The sequence below is a fragment of the Hoplias malabaricus genome, chromosome 3 (genome assembly GCF_029633855.1).
Source record: "Hoplias malabaricus isolate fHopMal1 chromosome 3, fHopMal1.hap1, whole genome shotgun sequence".
Lineage (NCBI taxonomy): Eukaryota > Metazoa > Chordata > Actinopteri > Characiformes > Erythrinidae > Hoplias > Hoplias malabaricus.
In genome coordinates, this window is record NC_089802.1 from 15,955,687 (window position 1) to 15,983,614 (window position 27,928).

General features: G+C 36.6%; 2 protein-coding genes across 3 annotated transcripts; one reads left to right on the forward strand and one right to left on the reverse strand.

Annotated features, from left to right (window-relative positions):
• Positions 1-831: 831 nt before the first annotated feature.
• cd37 (CD37 molecule) lies at positions 832-27,928 on the forward strand. Of its 2 annotated transcripts, none has more exons than XM_066666653.1 (9): positions 832-865; positions 17,410-17,477; positions 18,567-18,630; positions 20,298-20,428; positions 21,064-21,138; positions 21,357-21,464; positions 24,749-24,898; positions 25,155-25,238; positions 27,716-27,928. In XM_066666653.1, exons 2-9 carry the CDS (start codon positions 17,412-17,414, stop codon positions 27,788-27,790), a joined length of 753 nt encoding a protein of 250 aa, XP_066522750.1. In that variant the 5' UTR covers positions 832-865; positions 17,410-17,411; the 3' UTR covers positions 27,791-27,928. The 2 variants fall into 2 exon arrangements, with proteins under 2 accessions (XP_066522750.1, XP_066522749.1); XM_066666652.1 differs by lacking the exon at positions 832-865 and adding an exon at positions 15,178-15,316.
• On the reverse strand, positions 10,626-13,027 carry gall (galanin-like). The gene is made up of 6 exons (XM_066662888.1): positions 12,905-13,027; positions 12,557-12,646; positions 11,687-11,741; positions 11,505-11,603; positions 11,199-11,264; positions 10,626-10,732 (listed from the first exon to the last, which is right to left on the reverse strand). The coding sequence occupies exons 2-6, from the start codon at positions 12,644-12,646 to the stop codon at positions 10,674-10,676; spliced, it is 369 nt and encodes a 122-aa protein (XP_066518985.1). The 5' UTR covers positions 12,905-13,027; the 3' UTR covers positions 10,626-10,673.

The window sequence follows — 27,928 nt, forward strand, 5'->3', positions numbered from 1 at the left end:
CACATTTAGTTTTACACCATGTTTATAGCCTAATGTATGTGTTTTGCTTTCATGGGCAAAAGATGGTACCAAGATCAACTTTGGTAGGAAGGCAATCCAGAAGAGGCCATGTATTTTTCCCAGAACGTTCTGCTAGGAAACCTTAAGTCCCTGGCAATTATGTGGATGTTACTATGAAACAAATCACCAACCTATGCATGCAAACCATGTACACCATTTAATGAAAACAGCATTTCTTATTAGCAATATTTCAGCAGGATATCTGCCACTCTGGCAGAAATGGTATGAGGAACATGACAAGGAGTTCAAGGTGTTGACTTTGCCTCCAAATTTCCCCAGATCTCCATCCAGTCAAGCATCTGTGGGATGTGCTGGAAAAACAATTTCAATCCATGGAGGCCCCAACTTGCAACATGCAGGACTTAAAATGATTTAAAACCTTCCTGCCAGATACCAAACAACACACAGAGGCCTTATGAATTGTATGCCTTAATGAGTCAGGGCTGTTTGGTGACATCAATGTGATCTACACAGGCAGGCTGTTTTTATGTGATGAATGATCAGTGTATGTTAAATATTAAGATCTTTGAAAAAGCTGAATGGTCTTCTGGAGCAGTTTACCAAGATAGTTACTCTTCATAACACTCAAAACTAACCATGTAGTTTTTTACATGCCCAATAGATGGCAATCCTGGTAAAAACATGTCAGTGCATTTGATATTCACATAAGTATATTAAGGTGGATCTAACAAAAATTACTTTTAAGAAGAAATTTAAAAATGTACAGATTAAAAACTGACCCCAGGTCTGCTTTATTTGTTTTCTCCTCAGCTTTCTGTCTTCTGCTGTGGATCAGGTCACTGGGGTGAGTGATCTTATTTGCCTCACAAGTCAGTAGTACAATGGACAAGTACAAGAGTGCCTTACATCATCTAATAGCATAGCTTCATGATCCAGAGTGGTTTTAAAGGGTTTTGATATTTTTCCTGTTTGTGTTGGCCAATCCAAATGTGACTAGTCAGTGAGGTAAATTCATGTTTTAATTCATCACATTATACTACTTAAAACCTCTTCTTTAAAGGTATATTACGCATACACAAATGTAATGCTTAAATGGTAGCCAAGGCCAGATGAAAATACACTAGTCATTTTACATTTCTTAGTAGCTTTAGGACTGACTGGATTTAGCAGGCTTTGGAACAGAATTTTCTTTCTTTGCCAGACAAAGATTAAAGGCTGGTCTTGGATCAAGTTTCTCTGCTGCCACAGATTGAAACATTCAGACTGACAATAAGTTTATTCAGTGTTTGAAATAATGAATGCTATTAATGTTAGTTTAGAAGGCTATTAATTTTAGTTCAAAGAAAATTGGTCTGCAGTGAAATCCAAAAACGCACCAAAATTATTTAGTTTTGCTTCATCTTGAGTTCATTTGTTGCATAAAGGTTTGGGCAATATTTCTTTTTATTTTGTAAATGGCTATACATTTTGTAATTTGCTATTAGTTTATCTTAAATAGTAAATATATCTGTTGAGTAACTCACAGTAAAATAAAGCACAAAATAATAATTCCTAGCCTTTTATTTCAGCGATAACTGGATGAATCTGTGATCTGCTCAAAAATGTCAAATGACAGTGCACCTGACATCTAATCTTATAAATGTCTCACTTTAAAGAAAAGAAAAAAAACTGACAGGAGTGAAAATACCAGCACTGATTCGTTCTCAGTGGCACAGTCTCCTCAGACTGACTGCTTCTGCACATTCAGTCATACAGAAAAACAATTAAAGGGAGGATTTATAGTAGCCTGTTACCATTGCAGCCCCAGTAAACAGACAGATCTTATCTGCTTGAGTGACTGCACCTTTCTGTGACATTCCAGTCTTCATAAGAAACAAAAAAGACCTACCTACAGATTTTCAGACTGTAGATTTTCAAAAGTTAAAAATGAACCTCTTTGAAACTTGCCCATGTCCATTTATCTCTACAGTAATGCATAGCTTTTTCTGCTTTTCTTAATTTACTCTGTCTGTGCAGCTCCCGAATATTGTCTACACACAGTTGCTGTCCAAAGAAAAGCCTTTATCTCCATTTTTGTAGATTTTTAGTTTATTACATCATTTAAATACAGCAATGATGATGAATAGAGTGCTAAAATGCTCAAAAAAGTTAAAGAAATTCATGAGAGTGCAGCTAATGAAAGAGTGCAAGCTAAAGAGGGTTATTGACCACATGTTCTACTGTCCTTTTAAAATGGGAAACAACCCAGTTCACTTGATCACACTAAGGTTCTAAGAGTCGTGAACTGAGCCAGTTCAAGAAACAGTTCTTTTGGTGGTAAACCCACCACACCATCAGTGTCACTGCAGAGCTAAGAAATACCAACCTGCTGAATAATACCTTCATATGTATAAGTCAAAACATCAAATTCAGTTTAATACACGTCAAACCAAATTTAAATCACAGCTTTTGGTTTTAGCAGAATTTTACATTTAGGGTTTCCATATATTTAAACATGTATTGTAAAGCTGCATATGTAAATCATGTGTTGACCTATTATTCTGGTGAGAATCCATAATAAAGCTTCATCCATAATGAAAAAGGATGACTGTGAACTTGTGAAGTAACTGCTAAATTAGTTGTAAAGCAAAGGTCAGTTGTTCTGGGCAGATTCAATTAACTTGAGTAGAGTCCATCAGGGTAATGTAAAGATGCTTTGAGGAGGATTTGTGTCTTTGAGGACAGATTAATAGACTCTTTTGCTTTCTCTCATGCTCTCTCTAAATGTGTGCATTTATTTGTGTTCTCTCTACACTGATCACATTTCAGACTCTTTGGCTTGTGCACAAAGCAGTAATGCTAATTCCAACCTACCTTTGCTCACACATCTGACAGTGATGTGACTGAATGAGTCACAGTGTGCCTCTCAGCACCTTCTAAAGCGCAACGAGAATAGGCACGTATCAGATTTTTACCAGTAAGCTAGACTCTTTCATATGTGCAGTGACCGTGGCATTAAAATGACCTGTGTCCTGCTGTGCATTTAAACACTTATTTACCCTGGACTTTCTTATCACATTCCAGGCCCTGTCTTACAACCTTTAGGCCACAGATGGCAGACGCTGTCTCATCTGACTACCCTCTGTTAGATCAAACCATTCATGTTCTCGCCTATTTAATTGAATATAATGCCTGCATAAGCAGAATGAACAGGGTGGGTTTACACCTAGTACATCTGCAAAGTAATACTTTCAGTGAGGATAACATCCCTTAATCCTGTCATATTTTATGTGCACACTTATTTAAGAATAATTTATTCATTCATTCATATTCTGTAACTGCTTACCCAGTTCAGGGTCACGGTGGGTCTGGAGCCTACCCGGAATTATTGGGTGCAAGGCAGGAGCACACCCTTAAGATACACATCTACTTCAAGATGCAGGATGAAGGTGTTCTTTCTTTACTGTTTAAAAGTCTCAGATACGAATTACATAACCACAAAACAATTCTGTTCCTTACTGTTGTGTAACTTTAGCTTAGATTCTATTGCAGAATAAGTCCTCATTTACCTTCTCCACCCACAACTCTACAATCATTTGCCCAGTACATTTAACAAATACTCCCCCAAACAAACATCACACTAGATGATTTTTCTCTAGTTTCCCAACAGGATAAATAATAAAATGACATTATGAGAAGGTATTTCCAAGCTGTTTGTTGTTGTGCTTATATTTACCTCAAAGTCCTATAGCTAATTAACGGATAATGTTCCCCAAATCTACTAATTTAGTGAGAAATCCACTAACATGCTTTAACACACTTGTCAATTGGATATAGATGTGATGATAATATAAAATATCATTCTTCAAACATCTTAAACTTTAAACTCTTCATACTTGTGTTTTCTGCTGTAATTCTATGGCACTGTTGGTGTCTGACTTATGGGGACCATTGAGAGGCTCTGCCATTGCTATAAATATTTAAAAAAAAAAAGGTTCATTGGAGTCAATGAAGTTGATGAAAATATCTCTCTACACGGTGCTGCCTTAAATATACGTTAACTAAATAATGTTTAAGCCTATTATCAAGTAATTACATAGATACAATTACAAAGATTTTCTATAGTTGCAAACCAGGAATGAATCCAAAGTTTGATACAGGTATTGATGGGTACTGTGATCATATCAGTAGAAAATTCAAATATCCGATCCACACTGTAACAAATCTAGGGTCAGTATATTGCAAAAAGAGATCAATGTTTATTTATTTAACTTTCAGTCAATTAAGTAGAAGTTATTCATGTTACGTGAAGTTTGTTTAGAGGCTTTTTTTGTACGTTTTTTAAGTCAGCATTTGTATAATGTAATTATCAAGGTGTAAGTGTTGAGAGCTATTAGGCCATTTCTAATTTTACAACCATGTGTGTGATCACAGAGTGGTCCTCAACTTTAAGTATAGTCTTTCACAGGATATCCTAAAATTATCCTAAATAGATGAGCATGTGGAACACAAACATAAAAGGGCCCTGTACAGAACAAAAATTATTGTGTATTTACAGTGATTGTCAGACAACCTTTTCCAACGTATAATACATGCACACACAAAAACCCCTTTAAACGCACACACTATGATGGCTCATGATTTGAAAGTGCGTCTGCGAAAAGCCAAAAATGTCATTTGCCTTTCCAGGAAATTATTGATTGAAATCTCATTAGCTGTTGAATTTGTCATGGTCAGAAATCCAGGACAAAACCAATCTCTGAGTGAGATAAAATATGGAGGAGCAGTGAGCTATTTTGGGAAGCTCTATTCAGGGGAAGAGGAAGAGTTCAGTGCTGTTTAAAGCCATTTAATTTGTTAGAGCATATATTGGAGAAGCCATGTTGTTTCAAATAACTCTTCTCAGAAACCTGGCGAACTCAGCTGTTTGGCTGGGAGCTCCAAATTGGTCATATGACCATGATGTACCCCCATAATGTATTGGGCAGCCATCCTCATAAGGACCACATCTGCCCAAACTGCCCCTAACCATCATCTCAGTCCTGAAGGCTATCAAAACATCTCCTTCGTGAGCCCCTTCAGATTCTATATTTTACAGCTGTCATGCATATGGCAAGGATTTCCACAACCTAGATAACAGGAAGTGAATACAGTCTAGAGACTGAACAGGTCCCAAAGATACAGTGAAATAAAAAAGAAAAAGAAATAGTGATAGTGATTGTGCTGTCCAGTTGTATTACAGAATCACAGTTTAGGGTTTTGTTGGATGTAGAAATACATGATGGTCAAATGAATGGGAAAGCTGTATAAAGGAATATATATTATATTTAAAACTACGCTCATATTCAAAATAGCAGATAATTAGAAAGATATTGTCAGTTACAAAAATTGTATTAATCAAACAATAACATGGATCTTTATAGAATTGTAGAAATGTCTAAAGATCAGAAGTATCTTTGGTGAACAATTTGTAATAAGTAAATACACGTTTTCATAGATACTGTTGTATAGACTTTGACTGAACTTGTTTATTTGTGGCATTTTTGGTTGAATAAAATAATTTTTCAATTTTTTGAATCCCACATTAATAATTTTTTACACATTTTCCCCATGCATGGCATGTAACATTAAGCATTTGAATGGTTGTGTATATGTCAATCGGCCATGAATTTAATCCTTTACATGCTGGAAGATGCAACATGGGGCCTTCATGGATAAGATCTTTTTCCGGCACATCCAACAACTGGATGTTAAAATTGAGTACTGAAGAATTCGGAAGCCAGTCAATGCTTTTTTCATGTTGCTGAATAATTATTTCATTGTGGAAGGGTACAATTTTCTGCTAAAAAAAGACCACTGTCATTAGGGAAACATCATTGCCAGCAAAGAGTGTATGTGGTCTACAGAAAAATTTAGGTAGATGGTATATGTCAAAGTAATATCCACATGAATTCCAGGACCCAATCTTTCCAAGTAGAACATTGCCCAAAGCATCATACTGCCTCTGCCAGGTTACGTTTTTCCCATGTGCATTCTGGTGAAATCTCTTTCCCAGGAAAGTGATGCACACCCACACACTCATCTGCATGATGTGAAAAAAAATGTGTATCATCAGAGCAGGTACCCATTCTTCCATTGCTCATGGCCAGTGTAGTTGCTTTTAATGGTGGAGGGTGGTCATCAGGGGCACTCTAACAAGTCTGTATCTACACAGCACCAAATGCAGCAAGCTATGATTTACTGCACATTTCTATTTTTGCCAGCACAATTGTTTTCAGTATTTTTTGCTCTTTGATGGTAGCGCAACAAGTAGTGTTGCTGTCACACATCTCCAAGATCTTGTGAGTTTTGAGTTCAGCCACTGCCTCAGGTCTCTGTCTCTTGAGGAGTTTGGTGTGTTCTCCTGTGTCTGTGTGGGTTTTCTCTGGATATTCCAGTATCCTCTCACTATCCAAAAACACATACTGGTAAGTCGATTAGCTGTTCTGAGGTGTCCTTAGGTGAGTTTGTCAAATTGAGGGCTTTCTGACCTGCTGCCTGTTTTTTCTGTCTGTGGACAATGTCCAGGTACAGGCTTCTCGAACACAGTAAGCAAGGAGCAAAGAAACTGTTGGCCATGGTAAGGGAGCTGATGTTTAGGCAATCATTGTTTTTTTTGACTGCTGGAGCCTGCTTTTGCTTTATTCAAGATAGTGTCTGCCCTTGGTGTATGCAAAATGGAATAAATTCCATCCATCTTGCTGCAAACACATAAGTCTATGCAGGTCTTTGACAGCAAGGATGATATAATAAATATTTATATTTAAATATAAGGTCTAACAGAGAACCTTGAATAGTTAGGGTGCTGTATAACCAGAGAACCTGTGCTGTGTTTATGACTGGCTGAGATATAAGACTAATACCATTTCAAATCAATACTGGAAGGTACTGATTATAAGTCTGGTAGGTATTGTCTGGAATGACACTTCTTACAATGGACATGCCTTCTCATGAATTTTTTAAAATATGTGGCCTGACGAAGAGTGACTCACTCTTCTGTTGTGTATATATACTGTACAAGCAGATGTTTATATTAGAGTTTGTCAGTGGCATTTACCACATGTGATGTGAATAGGGTATCTGTCGTGTTTCATTGGAGCGCAACATTGTAAGCCATCTGGTAACATACTACCACCAAGTGGCCAAAACTGAATGTGTGAGCATCCCTATAGATCAGGGAGGTAAAATCAGTGTCTGTAATAAATGCTATTCTATGTATCTTGGTTTTGTTGAATAAGATGCTTTAAACTGGATGGCTCAGGACTAGTCAGGACTAATAACATGCACACTGAAAAGAGTATTAGGTCAAACTGCTACAAGTTTCCTTATGAATTAGCAGCACAAATCTGGCCAAATATAATGAAAAATTTAAACAGAGCGTGTAGATGCATTCTGTTTTATTTAGAATATAAGACTAGATGTCACAAAGAAGACATTTTACTGTCAATCCTAAGTTTACAATTCTAACTTCTTTGACTGTGTCCACTCAGAGATTACACGACTAGGAACTTTTACAATAACAGGATTTGGACAATGTTATAAATATTAAGGGATTTTAGTTATAGAACCAGGTTTTAAAAATCTCTTGCTGTGAAGTAAATAACTTCTGGCTTCCTAAGGTTTATCCTGCTGTGTTTGTTTGTTTGTTTGTTTGTGTGTTTTTTAAACATAAGCTGAAAATACACTTCATGCCCCAAACTATACTTGTTATATGGCCATTTAGAAGCTATATTTGACAACATTACTAAACAGATTTTCACCCTACTAGTTTTTATAGTAAAAAAATTATTTTACTTGTTTGGTCTACCCCCAGGTCCCATCACTAAATTTATGGCTCTCTCACATATCATCTTTTCTTCCTCTTGAGAAGTTGACCTTTGACATCAGAGGTCTGAAGAGTTTTGGGAAATATGGTCTCCTCTTTGGAATTACATTAGTAATCTTTAAATAATTAGATATACTCATGGTTTTCCTGTACTCCTTTCTTGTTTCTTTATGAATATCTAATGTACACTTGGTTGTTATTGGTGGTATTCAATGACTGTATATTTACTCTCACATTTGATTTTCTTGTACGCCCTTCTCTCGGTTCCTTTTATCCAAAAGAAACTGCATTTGTAAATATACATGCGTGTGCTTTGCAACATGTGTCTCAATAAAAACAGTTGAAAATGTTAATTATGTTCTCCAGACATTTCACAATTTTATATATATATGCAGCAGGTAGTGTCGCAGTCACACAGCTCCAGGGACCTGGAGGTTGTGGGTTCAAGTCCCGCACCAGGTGACTGTCTGTGAGGAGTTTGGTGCGTTCTCCCTGTGTCCACGTGGGTTTCCTCCGGGTGCTCCGGTTTCCTCCCACGGTCCAAAAACACACGTTGGTAGGTGGATTGGCGACTCAAAAGTGTTAGTGTGAGTTAGTGTGAGTGTGTTTGTGTGTGTGTTTCCCTGTGAAGGACTGGTGCCCCCTCCAGGTTGTATTCCTGCTTTGTGCCCAGTGATTCTGGGTCCTCAACTGTATAAGTGGTTACAGAGAATGAATGAATGTGATAAATATATATATATATATATATATATATATATATATATATATATATATATTCAAAATGTTCAAAATAGTCATATATTTCAAATGTAAGAAATCTACCTGGGCAATTGAAAGTGCCAGAAACATTATTTTATGCTTGGTCACTCATGTATATAAGCATGTTTCCTGTTTTTAGTAAAAATATATCATCTTTTGCTTGCCTTTTAATAATATTATAATATAATAATAATATAATATTATTTATTAATATTATTATTTAGCTTAACAAAAGTAAAGCTTTTCTGTGAGGCCCCAATTTGCTGGTCTTCTGAAACCAAATCTTCAGCCTGGAGGATACAGCACAACACCTTTCCCATTTCCTTCTGTAAGTTGATATAAGTGGCCAGAGAGCAAAATAAAAAAGTACACCAGCACATACACTGATCAGCCAACACTTTAAAATTACTTTCTTGTTTCTACATTCATTGGGCATTTGATCAGCTCCACTGACCATATAGGTACACATATACTAAGCATAAGTGTAATAAGTAGAGTAGGCCATTTGTTGCTTTGCATACATTGTTATCTCTTTCCACCTTGTCCTTCAAAGTTCAGGACCGTTACAGAGAAGGCAAGATTTGTGTGGTGGGTCATTCTCAGAGCTGCAGTGACATTGAATAGTCCTGGAGATTTATTGTTTGTTGCGTTGATATGAGTGGATTAGACATAGTAGTGCTGTGGGAGATGTGCCCAATCATTGGCCACTCTATTAGATACACATATTGTTAAGATTTTGTAGATGTAAAATTAAACACAGCTCATCTGTTTCTGTTTGTTTTGATCATCCACTAGTCATTCGTCAGTGGACACTGCCCACAGGGCACTGTTGGCAGGATGTTTTTCATTGTTCTCAGTCCAGCAGTGACACTAAAATGTTGAAATTTCAGCAGCACTTCTGGGTCAGATCCGCTCATACCAGCACAATACACACTAACATGACACCAACAGGTCAGTGTCACGGCAACACTGAGAATGAACCACCACTTAAATAACACCTTCTCTGTGGTGGACCTGTGCGGTCCTGACCATTGGAAAGCAAGGTAAAAGTATGCAAAGCAACAGATTGACCACAGTTTGTAATTCAAGAACTAGTGTTTCTTTATTGTAAGTGAAACGGATCAAAATGGACATAGTGATTGCACAAACAGTGAGGTCATTGAATTGTGGCTGTAAGTGTCTCTGTTGTCTGTTTACTATAATGAACATCACCTGGAATGTGCCATCTGTCTCATTGTACCTGATATGTGGTAATATTGGCTCATATTTAATGCAGGGAGACACAATAATCCTTTATTTGCTTATATTCAAATAACTGTCCATTTTCAAAGAAATAACATTTTAAATTAAGTTAATTTGACAAGATTTTTTTTCTTTGTCCTTTTGGACCATTTTATTCAAGTGTCCAATTATCAGGACATTTCAGACAATATAAATACAACTGCTTTATATAGCGTAAATAAATATAACTGATAGAAATTATTAAAAAAAAAAGGATGCCATAGAAGGACAACATTCGGTACCCTGTTTTGGAGCATTCATATTTTATAAAGATACGTTTAACATTTTATGGGATCTCACACAACGATCTTTTAGGAGCCAAAAGTGTATTTTCTATGGCCATGCACAAATAACCCTTTCAGACACCATTTTCTTAGGAGTGCAGAGATGATAAGAGTTTTATTTTTGTTCTATGTACATCCATTAATAATCATATACTGCATTAAGAAGTACTTAGTGGGTAATAAGACTCCATTACCATCTCCCTGCTGACCATCTGCCTCCTCCTTTATGTTTATTCACCTTGATAAAGCAACATTTAAAGACTAACCCTATTAGGAACTGTGTGTGCAAACACTGCAAGAAAATAATTTTGCAACAAAAAATTCTGGACAAACAAAAAATCCATGATAAACATGGAATGTTTAATAGACTTAAATATTCTTATTTTATATTCCATGGAGGGTTAAATATAATTCTGCATAAGATTGAGAAATGAAGTGGGGAAACAATAATATGATATTAAAAAAAGAAGCAATGGACATTGTCTTTATCGTGTAAGAGCATCACTGTATACAGAAGTGTCCAGTTCCTCAGTGATTCCGTTCTCTATAACAGAAAGGCAGCAGATATATTAATCACACAACCAGTGGATTCATCAACAAATTAAAGGTATATATAAACTCTTTTTTAAAGTTGGTAGACACCCTTTATGTGTTCAGCTGTATAAACCTAGCTTGTGTAATCTCCATAGAAAAACGTGTGTGTGTGTGTGTGTAAGAGTGCCAAGAGTCAGCCGTAGATGCATAAGGATCTTGTAATCCAGAACTAATAAGAATGTGTCATCTGTAATGTTATTTTCGGTGAATGTTCTCACACAAATGTTCTGAAATGTAGTAGACAGTCTTCTCAGAAACGTAGGGGCTGTTACTATGTAACAAACTGGGGCAAACTACCATTTAATCCCCTTTGGTTTAAGAGAAATGTTGGCCACATTGGCCTTATATTATTTAGGATCAAGATGTCATTTGAAATGAACAAGTTCACCTAAAAATAATAAAAAGCTCCCATTAACCTTTTGTGCGTAGATAAACAAGGAGGTCCACGAGTGAATGGAAATCTGATTCATCTGTGTAAGATCCTAAAGGGCAACACAACAAATTTCAATCAATAATCAGCTGAGTTTTTTTTTCAGTGTCATTTACATTAATTCACAGATTCACATGTTGAAAATACTAGCTGTTCTTTGCATTATCTGGAAATGAGGAATACAGCAATAGAAATGATCCAAAATGAACTGTAAATTCAGTAATTCTTTTGTAAAATTTTAGTTTGGAGATACAGCGTTCTGATGGCGCTGATATGAAGGACTTAGACTCACTGTATGAAGGCTGGTGTGTCGGCTCTTTGGAGATCTCCTCCCACCTGTTCCTCTTGCCCACCCCTCCTCCATGCCTCACAGTCAGAGTTCTCTGAGCATCTGTGGTGTATATATTTAACTGTTTCACAAAGTAATAGCTCATGTATATACTTAAACACTTCTAATAATCACTTATCACTTACATGGTCCCAGTAGGTATCCGGCACTATTCAGCGTCCACCCTCTTTTCTCTAACCCCTGAATATGAAATAGAAATGTGCATAAATATATTATGTCCAAGAAAAACATATATCTTCAATATAGTATCTTTACAGGAGGAAGAAAATACATTTGTAACTTTAAATGGAAGTTAACAGAACAACTTACATCTGTGTTGAAATGATGAACAAGACATTACAACTTTTTCTTAAAAATCAAGATGTAAGATGTGGGTGTAAATTTTCAGTTGATGACAAAATTTAGAAACACCTACTGCTCTTTGCAATGTGAAGAAATAACTTTATGAATGAACCAAAATAAAGGCAGAATTAATTTCCATTCAATTTAATCTTACTTTCTTCTTTTGTAAATAAAAGTTTTGTTCTGACATACAGCACCTGAGATTTTTATTATTATTTAAAATCATTTATCATTTCAATAAGTGTGGTGCTTGAATAAAATGATATATAATTGCAATAAATAAAAAAAACATTAAAACAGTAAATGTGTAATGATATATTTTATAAAAAGTACTAGGTGTTTTGTTAGCTAGTGTGAAAAACAAAGCTTGATTTTGCAGATATTCTTCTGGATTGTATGGATTTTTTAAATTGATAGCACACTTGATTTAACACAATTAAATATTTATTAGCTGGTAAAACGTGGTATTGGATGAACCTCATATAAGATTAGACAGCCACAACTAGAGGCTTGGAAACGATTATTGCTTTTATTCAAATGTTAGGTTTTTTTTTTCTTTTAGTCTGAGCAAATGAACTCTTGCAGCTCAGATAAACAGCTTTTTAAATCTCCTTTTCTCAGGTACAGTAGAAGTATATTTTGTTTCCAGGTACCGTGACAGCTATGCCATGGGTCTTGGAGAGGTGAGCAGAGAGGGACAGGACCCATAGAGAGACACTGAGCAGAGTAAAGCTCATCTGCATCTGCCAAAGAGAAAATATAGAATTCAAAGTAGAAATGTATTTCTTTGACACTGATCACTGTTCAGTTCCAGGGTTCTCCTGATGAACTGCCAATATGAGATTTATTCCATGAGGTTTACTTCAAGTTGATTCAATCATATTCAAAATCCAGTATCCAATATTGGGAATAAAGAACATATAAGAGATCCATCACTCATCACAGTGCATTAAATTTTGTGAAACAACAATAATAAGTATTACAAATGGATGCACACTTACCTTTGAAGAGAGGAGTATTTACTTCCAGAAAGTAGAAACAGAAGAATAAAATTCCTTGTGCTCTCCGTGAGTCTGGACTTCACGTTTTGTTCTCCACAGTACCTCAATTTACAATTCTGCTGGAAGTAAATAAATCTCGTCAGTGAATGAGTAACACTGTCTGTTGTGTTTGTGATTTTGAATATGTGAGTGTGGGGTAGAATACGACTGCCTTTTATACAGACAGGGACATGCACCATATTATCATAATGAAACTCTATTAGGATGAATTTCATTTATCATAATTGATGGTGTTATTACACCGACCAGGGAGTGAGGGTGGAGGAGAGGGGGAGGGATGCGGCAAAATTAATCACACACATGCAGGCACACACACATGCAACAAATACAGAGTACAAGAAAGCTCAAACAGACCAGAGCAAAATGAGATAAACATGTTTTAGCTTACAGTTAAACTTTAGTTCCTAGATAACCTTCCTTTCAAAAGATTCCTTAAAGAGCCATTAAACTACTTAACAAGTTTTATTATGTAATGTTAATAACTTTAACATGGTGGTAAATATGAATATGTACTGTATGAACAGTCTGACTGTGTAAACTACCTCCAGAATTAAGCATCATGACTTATGCTCTTATGCTGAGATTTTGAAACTGAAAGATTCCTATACAACTTTCACCAAAAGACAAGCAATTACTCATAAGAATGCAGTGCCTCTGAGAAAGATTGATGGTGGAAGATTGATTAGTGGAAGATTTGATACATTTTTGGATAGAAACATGGATACTGATTGGTTGGATAAAGTGAAATGTAAATGGATGGTCATGTGGATGGAAGGACAAAAGTATGGATAGATGTCTGGGTAGAGGAAAAGGATTGTGGATCTTATTATATCCAGTGATTTCTATATAGAACAAAATTTGAAAATAGTTGTAGGAGCAGAGAGCATTGGGTCCATTGCCTTCTACTTTATTCTGTCACATTCAAAATTCAATGTCCCTCACGCTTTCCCAATGCACAGATCCATTTCATTCCCTGATGATCCTTTACCTAATGGCTGTACCTTGGCCCAGGTGTAATTACTGTACCCAACGCCCCCCTACAGTCCATTAACAGAGAGACCCTAAAACACTCCACCTAATCACTGGCCACTAATAATACACCAGGCTCCAGCAGAGCCATCCAGGCCTATTCCAGTATGGAGAGTGACGTCTGCAATCTCTGGCCTCATGGGAGCTTCGTTTTGACCTATTTGTCAATTAACTTTTAACTTTGACCTAAATGTTCCATCATCTCTCCTTTTTTATTTATTTATTTAACCATGTAGACCTTATTTCTGAGTCCCTTAGATCTCGTAATTTCCTCAGACTCAGAACATTTTACCGTCATTTGTCCAGGTTCAGAGTGAAACGATGAGCACAGTGTGAGAAAATAGATCTGGCCTCATGGGAGCTTCGTTTTGACCTATTTGTCAATTAACTTTTAACTTTGACCTAAATGTTCCATCATCTCTCCTTTTTTATTTATTTATTTAACCATGTAGACCTTATTTCTGAGTCCCTTAGATCTCGTAATTTCCTCAGACTAACATTTTACCGTCATTTGTCCAGGTTCAGAGTGAAACGATGAGCACAGTGTGAGAAAATAGATCTGGTCAATATGTAAGTCTATTTAATGTGCTATGGATAGATGCCCTGCTTGTTTCAGTTGGTGATGCATTAAGGCCATGTAAAATATCTTTGTGTGTAGGATAAAACTCTAAAATAATATTCTGAAAGAATAAAACATAGCCATGAATATTCACGTGGCAGGATGTGCGTGACAAGCACTACTACATGATTCACATCATTGTCACAGGGTTAAGATGTGTAATAGGAATATGATACTAATGTTTGATGACAAACTGTAATTTTCCCTATCATAACAAGATGATGTTTGATCTAAAATAATACTGATATTTGATGGCAAATGATATTTCTTTTCAAAGCATACAGACTAATATTTACAGTCCTGGGTACATCAGCCTGTTTTCTGGACACTGATAATAAACGGATGACCACTATCTTTAACACAGGACATTTATTCAGGACTAATCTGGATGTAAAATGTTGTCTAGAAAATATAGAGATATATGTTTGAGCTGATCTAGGGTTTTAATATTTCTCTTAAATGTTAACCTGTTAACCACATCCCACTCACTTCAGCTTTGCAAAGCAAGAGCATAATATATTATTTATAGAAGTGCATTTAAAAGTCTAGCTCAGTCTAGCTCAGATGCTTTGCATGAGGTCTAGAGCCAGGAAGCCACACTAAGATGCAGCATTTGACGCAAAGATACTTTTGTATCATCCCATTGCAGGTCACACAGTGACACAGTGCCATTATTCCTTTGATTTGGACATTTGATTCCAAAGGTAAGTTTTAGATATACATGTCTTTGTTAATACTTGAGGATAGTATATCATTCCTGGATTTAGTTATGTTAATTTAAATATTATGAATTTGGTATTTATTATTGTACATGAAAGCATTAATGAAGTCTTTAAAATGCTAATTCACCTGATGTGTGAACTTTTGACTTTTTGCACAAAAAGCAAAACACGAAAAGAGAGTATTTCACTATTGAAGACATTAAAATGTAAATGAACTTGGAAAACAATGTTTCTGAAAAATGTAGATAGTCTGTGTGAAACCGTATTTATAGATCTTCACTGGCCATTAAAAAAAAAAAAGAAATTGGTATCTCCAATTTTCTATTTTTTTTTTCTTTTTTACACAATTTAAGCATTTTCTGTTATTTTTGTGAAACTTGGAAAAAATAGAACTGCTAAAATGTCATGAAACACATTCTCATTACATTACTTTGCATTAAAATTTAAGAATGTTGTGTCCTTTCCTGTTAAGTTACTGTTTTGCAGGTAAGCGTTATTTGGTTTAATTTTAGACAAAAATAGGGTATTTATCTGAAACTTCATAATCCTGGGCCATGTGATGCCTGGTGTATTGATAGTTAATGGTGTTGCTTTGAAAGATGATCCAATGGCTCTCTTTCTTCGTCCTGCTTAGAGTAATGTGAGATAGCTCCAGGTGAGGCACTATCTGCTCTTTGCCTATTGTTTGCCCTGTTTATTTTTCAAGCCAGAAATAGGTGGGGGTTATTCTGCTTTCTTGCTTCTTGCTTGCACTATATCAGCCATGAACAAAGAATGCAAATAGACTATGAACTTTCTAGAAGAGCAATGATCTGTATCGTCTCCATGATTCTTAATCTAACATCCTGTTATTCTCTCTAAAGGAAGGTGTAAAATAACTTACCAAAAAAATCGATGATTTCTCTGTGGAGTTTCTAACAACTGAACAAAAAATAATGTATCAGTCTGCCTGAACTTCAGTGACAATCACCTTTTTCACACAATATTTTTACCTTCTTAAACTGTTAGTGTGGTTTTATGTGCTTTAAGATGTATCATGAGTGAAATAAGCAGGCAAAACCAGGCATTTCCACTTAATTGTAGGGTTCTAAATCAGTCTAACCCTGTGTTCAAACCAGGAGCATAGTGGCTGGGCATAGTTAATTTTTAATGAGGGCTGATGATTTCTGATAATAGGTGGCAGTGCAGATGATGTCTGCATGACAGAGTTGAGCAAACCTGAACTTTATGCAAATTAGAAGTGAAGCATGTTATCAGTTAATCAGTGTGGTACTCAACAAGTTTGGTATGTGCTTTTTCTCCACGGACTCTGAAATGTCACTTTTCAGAGTGAAAACATTGCAACCAATGCTCACAGGCGATAAGTAATGTGCCACTTGGGCAGTGAGAAGCAAAAAGACTCTTTCACTGTGAACGCAGGGTAAAACAAGTTCTTGGAATTAACATCTACACAGCAAATTCTCTAGTATTAAATCAACACTATTAAAGTGTTAAATTATTACTGAAAGTGTAAAATTATTACACTGACAGTGTTAATTTAACACTAATAGTGTTGATTTAACACGGGTGAATTTACTGTGTACATATGTCATTTTGATGAACCTAGTTGGGTTTATGGGGGTTAAACAATGGCTGGAAGGGGACTTTGATATGAATGTGATAGGACCAGGTTCTAGAGCACTCATAACTTAAAACTCATTTATTCATTGTCTTCATCCTGTTCAAGGTCACGGATGGGTCAAGAACCTATTTGGAATAACAGTCCATTCCAGTTCATCACAGGACATCACACACATGCAGTTATTCACACGCTCACACCTATGGACACATGTGCACAGCCAATACACCTATCTACTTGTGTTTTTCAGACTTGTAGAACAAACCAAATTACTCATGGAGAGTTACACAAGGAAGGGGTTGAACTCACAGATAACAGTTGTCCCACTGCTGCTCAGTTAGGATATTATTTCATTTTAAGACATTACAATTTTAAGGCAGTTAGTCATTGTAAGCTAACACCTAATTATTTTACAGTGTGTAACTGATACCTGGAAATATTGTATTTTTCATTGCAGATATGGCATCTGAATTGTGCCTCAGTTTCACAAAATACTTCCTCTTTGTCTTCAACCTGGTGTTTTTTGTAAGTTGTTTATAATTTCATTACTGCTTTTTGATATATATACACTACACAGTCAAATATTTGTGGTCAACTGCTCATCTAATTACTTCTGAAATCAATAGCATTAATGAAGAGTTTGTCCCCTATTTACTGCTTCTACTCTTCTGTGGAGTCGTTAGAGTACATTCTGACAGATTTTAGTTAGGATCTGATTGTATTCAGCCAAAAGAGCATTAATAGTGTCATGTACTGATTTTGGACTCTTCCCAAAGCTAATGAATGGATCTCCCCCTTCTCCAAAGCCCAGTGTTTATGGGGCTTTACACCCATCTCTAGCCAAATCAAGACCCTGGGCATAGTGACCTTAGCCAGACATACACTGTGATATTTCGATATATGATTTACATATGATTTCGTCATAGCCAACTGATTTTCAGGATCCGTCTGAATTTTAGTTTGATCTGCTGATGTTTGACGTGCAGTGTGTGTGGAGAAGCAACACACAACTTCAAGTGAGCAGTCTGATGTTCGGATGGATGGATATTTTAGAACTTTTGGTCACTTGTCTCGCAGTTTAAGCAGTTTGCCGATTTCTTTGACATTGGAAAATTCTTTATATGTGCACAGTCCAGTCATAGCTCACTTTCAATTCTCTCTGAAACATGGACAAACAATTTTGTCAACATCTTCCCAGCCATATGCAGGTCCATGTCTTCTCTCCTCTTTTTTTGTGGAATTTCCTTGTGCTGTATGGCAAAAGTTAGCATAGATAAGCAATTTCTCGGCATATATGTTACACAGGGAGCTGTATTCAGATGAAATGAGTGTTTGAGAAATTAAATTGCAGGCTTTGTCTGTACACAGTTAATGATTCAAAAGTACATTGTGAGTTATCAACATCAAAGAAGACTTCCAAAATTGCAGTGTATGTCTGGCTTGTGTTCACAGTGGGTGCACCACAGAAGGGGTGTCTATAAATGTTTGGCATCTATTCTAGATACCATTAAACCATTTATTGTTTGAATCCATTCTTATTTACGAGTTCTTCTACAATTGGCAGATACTGTCCAGTTTGAGTCCCAATAACTGGTCCTTTGTTTCTGCTTGTAGTTTTTAGGGTCAGCTCTATTGTCACTGGGATTATGGATCATGTTTGGTGAAACAATTTTCCCCAGTAAGTATTAAAATTCTTATTAAATTTAATGCAAATCATTTGTATGTTAATTGCCTGGTTCTGGGCACTGCAACAGTTTCATTCATATCGATGTACTCTTTATGTTACCAATTTACAGTAAGTCATTTATAGTTTATGGTTTAAAACAACTTCATTAAGGGTTAAAATTACTTAGTCATGAAAACATAAATTATTAAGTTATTGTTAAGTAAGCATTTATGACACATAAATAAAAAGGGACGTTGTTTTATGCTGACTGTGGGTAAAGACAAAATAGTAACTTGGTAGATTTCATGTTTAAGTGTGTATTTAAATGGGGGCTCAGTATTAGGAGAATGGTCTGACTGCAGAGCCGCAGAGCTGTGGTTGTGTACTAGCAGTTTCACTTCAACAATTTAAGGCCAGTTGCACTGAATGCATGTGCGGTAGGAGAGCATGACCGCGTCTTGCACACAGTGACTTTTTGTGCTGGCTGTATTTGTTGCAAAGCATATTGCTATTTAGGAAGTGAACAATTAAAGTACACAGGCCACCTAAGCTGTGGGGTATTATTTAACCTGCAAATGTCTATATGTGTTCACAAATTAAATTTTTGACTAAAATGTAACATGCTCTGTTTAAACATGTTGGAGGTGAAGTTATATTCTTGCATATACACATAAAGCTAATTTTGGGCTCTCACATAACACATTAGCTTACCCAGTCAATATAAGCTAAACATTGTGTATCAGGTACCCTGTAAATTTCTATATGTGTTCAAATAAAAGTTTGTTTCTCAGAGTAAAGTTAAAATATAATGTTACCCCAATTAGGGGTGGGTGATATGGCCCTAAAATAATATCACGATATTTCAGAGTAATTTGGCAAGAATGTTATTCTTGGTGATATGAAAAAATATTGACAAATTAATTTCCAGAATACACTATTGCAACAAAAATAAATGTTATATTAATATTAATGATATTAAATTAATAATATATTTAATTTCTTATTTAATTATGTTTAACATTATTATTTTCATACATATCTAACAATTCCAAACATTCAGAAGGAACAACAAATACATGTGTAAGCTTATTTTGTAAACAACTGTAACTTTGACATTGTAAAAAAAAAAATGTATATTTTATATACAAACCATCTCCACACGACTGAAGTCACTCGTCTTTTGGAGCAAATTTTTTATCGCAAAGTTTGTGATATTATTGCGCACGATACGATATAGCACAGCCCTAACCCCAATGCAGTATTATCAAAATATATCAGAAACCAACCTAAAATGACTAAAAAATGGCCTACCCAGCACACCTCCCTGAACCTGCTGAACTAAAACTGCTGGCAAAACTGTGGCTCTCTAACTTCACACCTCTGTAGATAGATATTATTGAATGTTTGAGATACACTGGGTTACGGCTGCTTCCCTGTTATGCATATGCTATATCTGCTTATAATATATTTACTACTATTAATGAATGTATTATGTATCTTTATACACTATTTACATATGACATTTTAAAGCCTAAATCCACCCTTTTATAAAGGTGCTGTCATTATGTTATTATATAAAATAAGATTCTATTATTATTTTAATAAATTTGGTTCATATTGCTTAGGGTTCTATTGACTGCTATACAGTGTGATGCAAATATTTATGTTTATTTTCACAGTTTCTGCTCCTCCCTTCCTATCCCTGACTCTCTTCTCTTATCTGCTGATTGGCAGTGGTGCCCTCACCATATCGCTGGGCTTCTTTGGGTGCCTAGGTGCTCTCAAAGAAGTCAAATGCATGCTAGCCATGGTGAGTTTTCAGTTATGTTTTCTATATGTAATTATCAATAAAATATATCTACTTTAAGAAAGGATACGTTTCAAAATATGCTTAAACATACAGTATAAAGTGTATGTACTGTACAACATATTTACTTCTTTTGAGAAGGTGAAAGATTATTTCCTTTTAATGTATGTTTCTACAACAGTTTTATTACCACAGACAATCATGTATTTATAAAAGAAGAAAAGCACCCAGTGATTCAAACACGCTTGTAAAAGTGGTCAATAGCAGGCAGAGTGAAGCAGAGTTAGGACCAGAAGGTGGCTTGTTCAGGAACAATGCTGTCTTCTCCCTCAAAATTCACAGCTGAGCTGTGGGTGCGGAGGGGTGCCATGGTGGCTGCAAACTGCTCTGTGCGTGAGTGTGCACTGGATAGTTTAAGTACTGGGGCACCACTTTGTTGTACATTGTACGCAAATAAAGAAGGGTGCTATTGCGAGAGTTTCTTCTAGCACAGAAAAATGTGTTTGATGGAGACAGATCAGCCAAAGCTTCAGTTCAAATCATGAGAATCAGTTAAAAGCCTGTTTTGAGTGATGTTACAATAACCTTATCCGCTTCACTGAGCTGAGGTTTCTGATTTGTTACTTCTCCATCTGCAGTACTTCATTCTGCTCACTGTTCTACTTGTGGGTCAGATAATTGGTGGAGTTTTGCTCATCACTCAGAGGACCGCAGTAAGTCAAGCACAAAGTGCTCACACCCAGTTCTGCTTATTTCTTGTTGCTTGTTTTTCTTCACATGCAGTTTCTGATGTGTATTTGACTAGTAATATTCTTCATTATAAATGAGAATACTCTGAAAATGTTTTGATAATTTAAAGTAAAATATGTACCAGTGCTCTAGAGAAGACATTGCTCAAAAGTTCTTATTTAATTCTTTTTTTTTCTCATAGATTCAAATTGCTTTAGGGAGCCATGTTAAAAACATTATACAAGGTTTTGGGAAGAATGATTCAAGTTTGAAGGACTTTGAACAGACCGTGACCGATTTGCAACACAGGGTGAGACACTTGTTGAACTCAAATCTCACAGTAATCACAGGATCAGATCTTCTCTCCCAAATGTACAGTCTAAGCTTTGTTCAGAGATTGAGAGCTGGATCTCAGGTGATGTTTCGGTCATCATAGGCCAGGAGGGTTAGAGAGACAACTCGCCTCAATCTTTGGGTGTCCCCTCTCCAACCTTGCTCTCGCTGCTAGCTAACAAAGTCTCTGTCAGATATGGAAGGCTGACATCACTGTGTGAGAATAGGGGAGATTCATGGGGTGGAATACGTGACTACTAATAACTGGGCAAAATTGGCAAAAACATACACACACACACACACACACATTAATAAAAACATTAAAAACACTGAAGAGATTTGATGTTGAAGAGAAGCAACATAAAGGAAAAATACAATAAGGGACATCAAAAATGCGTTTCAACACTGTTTCATTTCAGCAGAACAGCCTTAACGAAAAAAAACACTTTGGCATCAAAAGAGTACACATATTAAAGCTTAAACTCAAAACCATTATTATTAACATTGTGATAACTATCAAAGATGAATGATCCAACATTTTAAGCATTCATTTAGCAGCAAATGACAATTGTTATGATGAATGTAAAGATATTGTGGAGTAAAGGTGTCCTAAAAAGCCACACAGCCTCTGTTCTGTGCTATTTCCAATCCCATTTGTTTTCACTGTCTGGACAGCCACATGTGCACTTTAGTCCTGCCCTGTGGAATCTTTGGCCCACTTCACATTTGTTTTGCCCTCCCCAAAAGACAAGACAGTGACGGCCCACAAAGCTTTGTGGAAACAAGAAGGACTGCAGTGGGAAATGTTCAGAATTCCTCCACAGAGAAAAAACACATTGTTCAGCAAAAATGGACTCTGAAATACAGCGAGACAAGACATGAATCAACTCTGGGCTGGCTATTTTGACATGGAGAACACTAAGTACCACTGAAAGGCTCCAACATGACTCTGAACTCACATTTGTTCTCCTCGATGCGTAACTTCATGGGCTCTGCAGAGTGGTTAGCTGTCCTCCTCATCCTATATCTCTGTGGCATGTTGATAGTGCCACTGTCTATCTGTCCTTGTTAGGTAAATGCCTAGGTAAATTCCACTTATGTGTGGCAAGTTGACGGAATGGGCAAGCAGGTGTAAGGGTGAAGATAGCTTATTATTCAATTTTCCGATTCCACCTTAAATAGTGGTCTAAATTAAACTTTAAACTCTGTGTGTGTTGTTCTGTTTTCATTCAGGGCATTTACAGAGCATTTCATTAACATGCAGCTTTTTCAGCATTAAAAATTTAGGCTCCCCTGTCATTTACCAGCTTCTTATTTTTCCATGTTCCACCTGCAGTTACACTCTGTTCTGTAACGCTGACAAAGCCACTTGTAAATAACATGGTGTGTAAACACACTGAATGGAAAAGGGAACAACACACAAAGCAGGTGGAGAGAGTCTGCTCTTAAATATGACACGGTTTACTTGCCAGAGGAATGCCAGGTTGTCATTTTTTCCTGTGATCTGGAACCAGAGGAGCTTGTTTTTTTTTCTTTGTTTGTTTTGGGGGTTTTTTGGCCGATGGAGAATGTCTGTTTTTGTTGCCTACACGCCAGTCAAGAGTACAAACTACTTTTCCTTGACACTGAAATAGAATGACAACATTCAGCCTCCGAACAGTCAGAGCCCATGAGCACATTCTACCCCATTCTTTTTCAGTTTGCCAACAGGCATCATATTAGAGCACCAGCAACTCAGATTCAAACAAATACTTTCTTATTCAGCCATGCACCCTGCCCCCCTGCCTCCCTCCTGTTTAGATTTCAAGTGCTGGAAGTCATATTAATCCAACCCTTGTGAATGAAACAAATTCATAATATCCTAACCGCTAATATTACCATGACAGTCACTCATGAAATCAGTCATACGACTTTATAATAATAATAGTAATAATGAAAAATTATACAGTGTGTTTCTTTATACAAAGTGCTTACAGAGGTTCACAAATCTCAAAGGGCATTGAAGTAACACACAAAGTACAAACAGGTAATATGTAGTAGTCCAGAAATGTGTTCATTGCCTTTCACTGTTTGGTGCTACATGGGGGCTGCGAGGTATGAGATGGAGAAATAGAGGTAAACACTCAGAAGTTTATTGAAACTTGAAATACAAAGGTTTCTGTTTGAAATACAAACAGAAATGAGCACAAACAGCTAAGGGAGACAAACTTAAACAAATAACTAAGAACCTAAAGGAACATGATCATGAGTATTATGACATAAATTAAAAAAAGTAAAGACAAAAATTATAGCAACAAGGAACAACTACAGAGAATATTAAACAGGAAAGAGAAAAAAACATGAAGACTCATAAACCTAAAACCCAAATGCTACAAAATAAGAAATCAGGATAGGAAGAGCTTAGAAAATGTGAAAAGGGGAAACAGACAAAGATCAACCAGAAACATAAACCAACAAAAGACATAAACAGAGACAGTTTTGAATTACTGGAGACATAAGGTAATGAGAACTAGAAACAAACACGAGGGACCAAGGGCTGTGGTGGACAAAAGACAGGGACGAGGAACTGAGAATATAAAGCTTCAGGTAACACAACACCTGTGAATAAAAAGGACACTTGATGTGGGAGTGGCTACCAAGGCATGAATAGAACATGGAGAGTAAAAGAAAGCAGAAGAACCCAGAAGGCAATGAAACTGAGCAAAGAAACAAACAAATAAAAAAAAGGTAGGACACAGGACATTTTGAAACAGAATGTACTCATTCTCTGCCAGCGTGAAGGCAGAGCAGTAAAAGTGTATATAAGCACTGTCCATTGGCACATACACAGACGTTCTCCATTGGCTGGGAGAGTAGAAAATCACATCAGGCCATCACTCCACACATCAGCAGTGGAGAGGTGGTACTCAGTCGGCCAGCAGAGCTCATTGAGAAGAAGAAACATGAGTCCTGTTGGAGGCTTTCAGCAGCAGTTAGTATTTTCCAAGTCAGAAAAGCCAGCCCAGTGTTGATTATGGTCCTGACTCGCTTTGTGGGTGTGTGGTTTCTTTCTCTGCTCTTTCTCTGCCCTATATATTAAATTTGAAATTAGGCATTTGCTGCTATATTAATGTTTGGAATGTAGGATAGTTCAGCTTAAACCAGGACTGATAGGTGTTACGATCATCCAGGCCATATAGTGAACCAACAACTGTATTTCTATGCATTTATTTAATGATACTAACACATATTCATGAATTGTGATATTTTTTTTCCATTTAGGCCAAGTGCTGTGGGTGGTCTGGCCCAAATGACTATAATAAAATCCCCTGCTCCTGTTACTTTACTGTCAATATCACAGCTAATGCTACAGCCTCAGAGGAATGCCCCTGTGAATGTCCATCAAACAGCACATATAAACAATACAGTCAGGTACTCTCTGACAACTCTGTTATAACTAGGTTAAAATGGGGTTATAACATTAAAATAGTCCATGTCAGAATAGTTTTATAGCTTTAACATTTTTTGAGCATGAGAATTTTTTATAGTATCATTTATCTAGAAATATTCCTTTTCCTTTTCCTTTAAATAAATAATAAGAAAAAAAATTCAAGTGACATGCTTATTAAATTGCCAGTATCAGTTAATTTGTGTGCCTTTGCTTGCTTTGATTTCTTTCACCCCACAGGGCTGCAAAGGACCAGTTGAAACATGGATATATGAACATATCCTGATCATTCTCATGATAGTTTTTGGCCTAGCTGTGGTGGAGGTGAGAAGTTTTTTTCACCAAACTGTCTTGCAAAACCATAACAATAACATAAGCATAACATTTCAATAACTGTGTAGTTACACATTAACTACAAAAACAATATTACAAGTAATATTTACAGTAGTACTTATATATGTGTGTGTTAACTGAAGTTATTACTAAGGTAACTACATATAATTATGAAGTATTTATCAAGAAACATTTGAATTACGTTACTAATTGCAGCACAAAATAAAGCTTGCAAGATTAGTTTTGAATATGTTGGTTATCTTAGAATATGCAGTGCTTTAATGTACCATGTCCCTTGTGTGTCATAGTGTCTCCAGTGGGTGTGTGTTGTCTCGTTCTGTTGCCTTAGTCGCAGCTGTCAATGTTGCGCCCTAAGAAAGTCATGTGGCAGCCATGTTCAACTCTCCAGGTGTCTGTGTGGTGTTGATTTTGTTGAGTGGTGCTGTGTTATTCAGACAAATGTAGTATACAAAATTTAATGGTACATAAGACAGCAATTTGCAAATACAAGAACCTGACAATTAACCCTGGCTAACACTGCTGCCCTTCACCCTAGATAAGAACATCTGTTCAGTACCATGACTGTAAATATAGTTCTGCTGTCATAACTAAAGCATGCGCCAATCAGTCATAACATATAATGACTACAATATTTTTACACTTATGGTCCTTTCTATCAGCTCCATAGATGCATTTTATATATCTACAATAATGGACTGTAGACCACCTGTTGTTCTTGATACTTTCAAAGCCTCTTGTCACACTGTTTCAATGGTCAGGCCACTACAGAGCAAGTATGATTAGGGTGGTGGATCATACTGTTAATGTTGATCTATATTTCAGCATTTACTCAACGCAGTACAAGAGCCCTATGCCATTGTTAGTGTTTATACTTCTGCATTGGTGTCTGCATCACTCTTCCTCTACACTATGTAGTACACTATGTAGTACACAATGTAGCGGTGTAGTAGTATTACTTTTAAAAATCTTTAAAGTGCACTATTTAGGGAGTAGGTTGTTTTTTGACCATAGCAGACCTCAGGTTTACATGAGGTGTCAGGAAATATGTCTGTATTTTTCCTTTGTTCATCCTTTTTGAACGTCCCCACTTTGTCCCCACCATATCACTCGCCATGAATTTGCTTCTGTCTGCAGTCTCTGTGCTGTGGAGGAGAGGAGTTCATGCTTCTGTACTTCTTTGGCTCAACTTAAATAATATCTGTCCGACTATTGCCCAGTCATAGTCGTTTGTAGTCTGTATCGACGCAACATGTAGCTACATTTCTGGAGAGGTGCGTGTCAGACTACGACATAGGCTGTGGCATAGGGTTCATCTCTACGCATTGCCTACGGCGAAGGTTTGATGCAGAAGTATAAACTGGGCCTTAGTTTGTATTGACACGCATAAGTGGATCAAACACAGCAGGACTGCTGTGAAACATTGTGAAACAACAGAGTGCACCTAAGATTAACATTCTAACATAAATGTAGAAACAAGGTTATTTAAATGTTATGGCTGACCTGTGTATATCTCCAAATTCATTCATTCATTATCTGTAACCGCTTATCCAGGGTCGCGGTGGGTCCAGAGCCTACCTGGAATCATTGGGCGCAAGGCGGGGGATACACCCTGGAGGGGGCGCCAGTCCTTCACAGGGCAACACACACACATTCACTCACACCAATCCACCCAGAGGAAACCCACGCGGACACACCAACTCCTCACAGACAGTCACCCGGAGCGGGAATCGAACCCACAACCTCCAGGTCCCTGGAGCTGTGTGACTGCGACACTACCTGCTGCGCCACCGGGCCACCCTATCTCCAAATTACAAACTTTATATAAAGAAACTTAAAACGGGAACATTACTATAAAAGTGTTTTTTGTTATAGGGGTTACTCAATGAGCAGTAAGCAGCAGAATATGGGAGACAGAGTATTATTAAAAATTAATAACAGTTAATTGCATAGTGCAAAAAGCCTTGCACCCAATGATTCCAGTTAGGCTCTGGACCCACCACGACCCTGAATTGGATAAGTGGTTACTGATAATGAATGAATGAATGAATAATTGCATAGTAAAGAGAGTTGTTATTTAGCAGAAGGTTATGTTTGCTGTGAAAAAAAAATGTCAGTCATTCATTATCTGTAACAGCTTATCCAGTTCAGGGTCACGGTTCTAAAATTAATAAATGTTTGGCTGTTTCTACTAATGCTTTTACTAATTATTCTTTCTTATATATCCCAACTCTTCCCAGAGATTTCAATGTGGAGTATTGGCAAGGTATACTGCTCTGTGGTGTGATTTGCAGCTAGTGTTCTTGTGTCTGTTTGCTTTTGTGTGTTTTGGCTCAGTTATTTATATGTTTCCAATATGTTATTCCCTAAGGTACTGTTTATAATGTGTGGGCAGACCTTTCTTCAATTTTCATCATGTTAAATGAGTATTGCTCTGTCTTTCTCCACAGATATGTGGTACGATCCTTTCGATGTGTCTGTATAAACAGTCTTCTGTGGATTATGCCTTTACTCTGTACCATTAAACCACACTGGAGTGAAGACAACATCAGCCATGCAAACACGTTTACCATAATCGTCCATTTTTTAACATTTTCTGCCTAATGTTATTAATCACGTCTGTGCACTGCTACAGGTATATTCATTTATTTTTATAATATTTA

Excerpts from the sequence above, each read along its gene's own strand:
- gall (XM_066662888.1), bottom strand. The coding sequence starts at position 12,646 with ATGCAGATGAGCTTTACTCTGCTCAGTGTCTCTCTATGGGTCCTGTCC. Across the intron at positions 11,604-11,686 it reads CGGATACCTACTGGGACCAT|ATGCTCAGAGAACTCTGACT; the intron begins GTAAGTGATAAG and ends TATACACCACAG. Across the intron at positions 11,265-11,504 it reads GACACACCAGCCTTCATACA|GATCTTACACAGATGAATCA; the intron begins GTGAGTCTAAGT and ends GTTGCCCTTTAG.
- cd37 (XM_066666653.1), top strand. The coding sequence starts at position 17,412 with ATGGCATCTGAATTGTGCCTCAGTTTCACAAAATACTTCCTCTTTGTC. Across the intron at positions 18,631-20,297 it reads TGGTGAAACAATTTTCCCCA|TTTCTGCTCCTCCCTTCCTA; the intron begins GTAAGTATTAAA and ends TTATTTTCACAG. Across the intron at positions 25,239-27,715 it reads TTGGCCTAGCTGTGGTGGAG|ATATGTGGTACGATCCTTTC; the intron begins GTGAGAAGTTTT and ends CTTTCTCCACAG.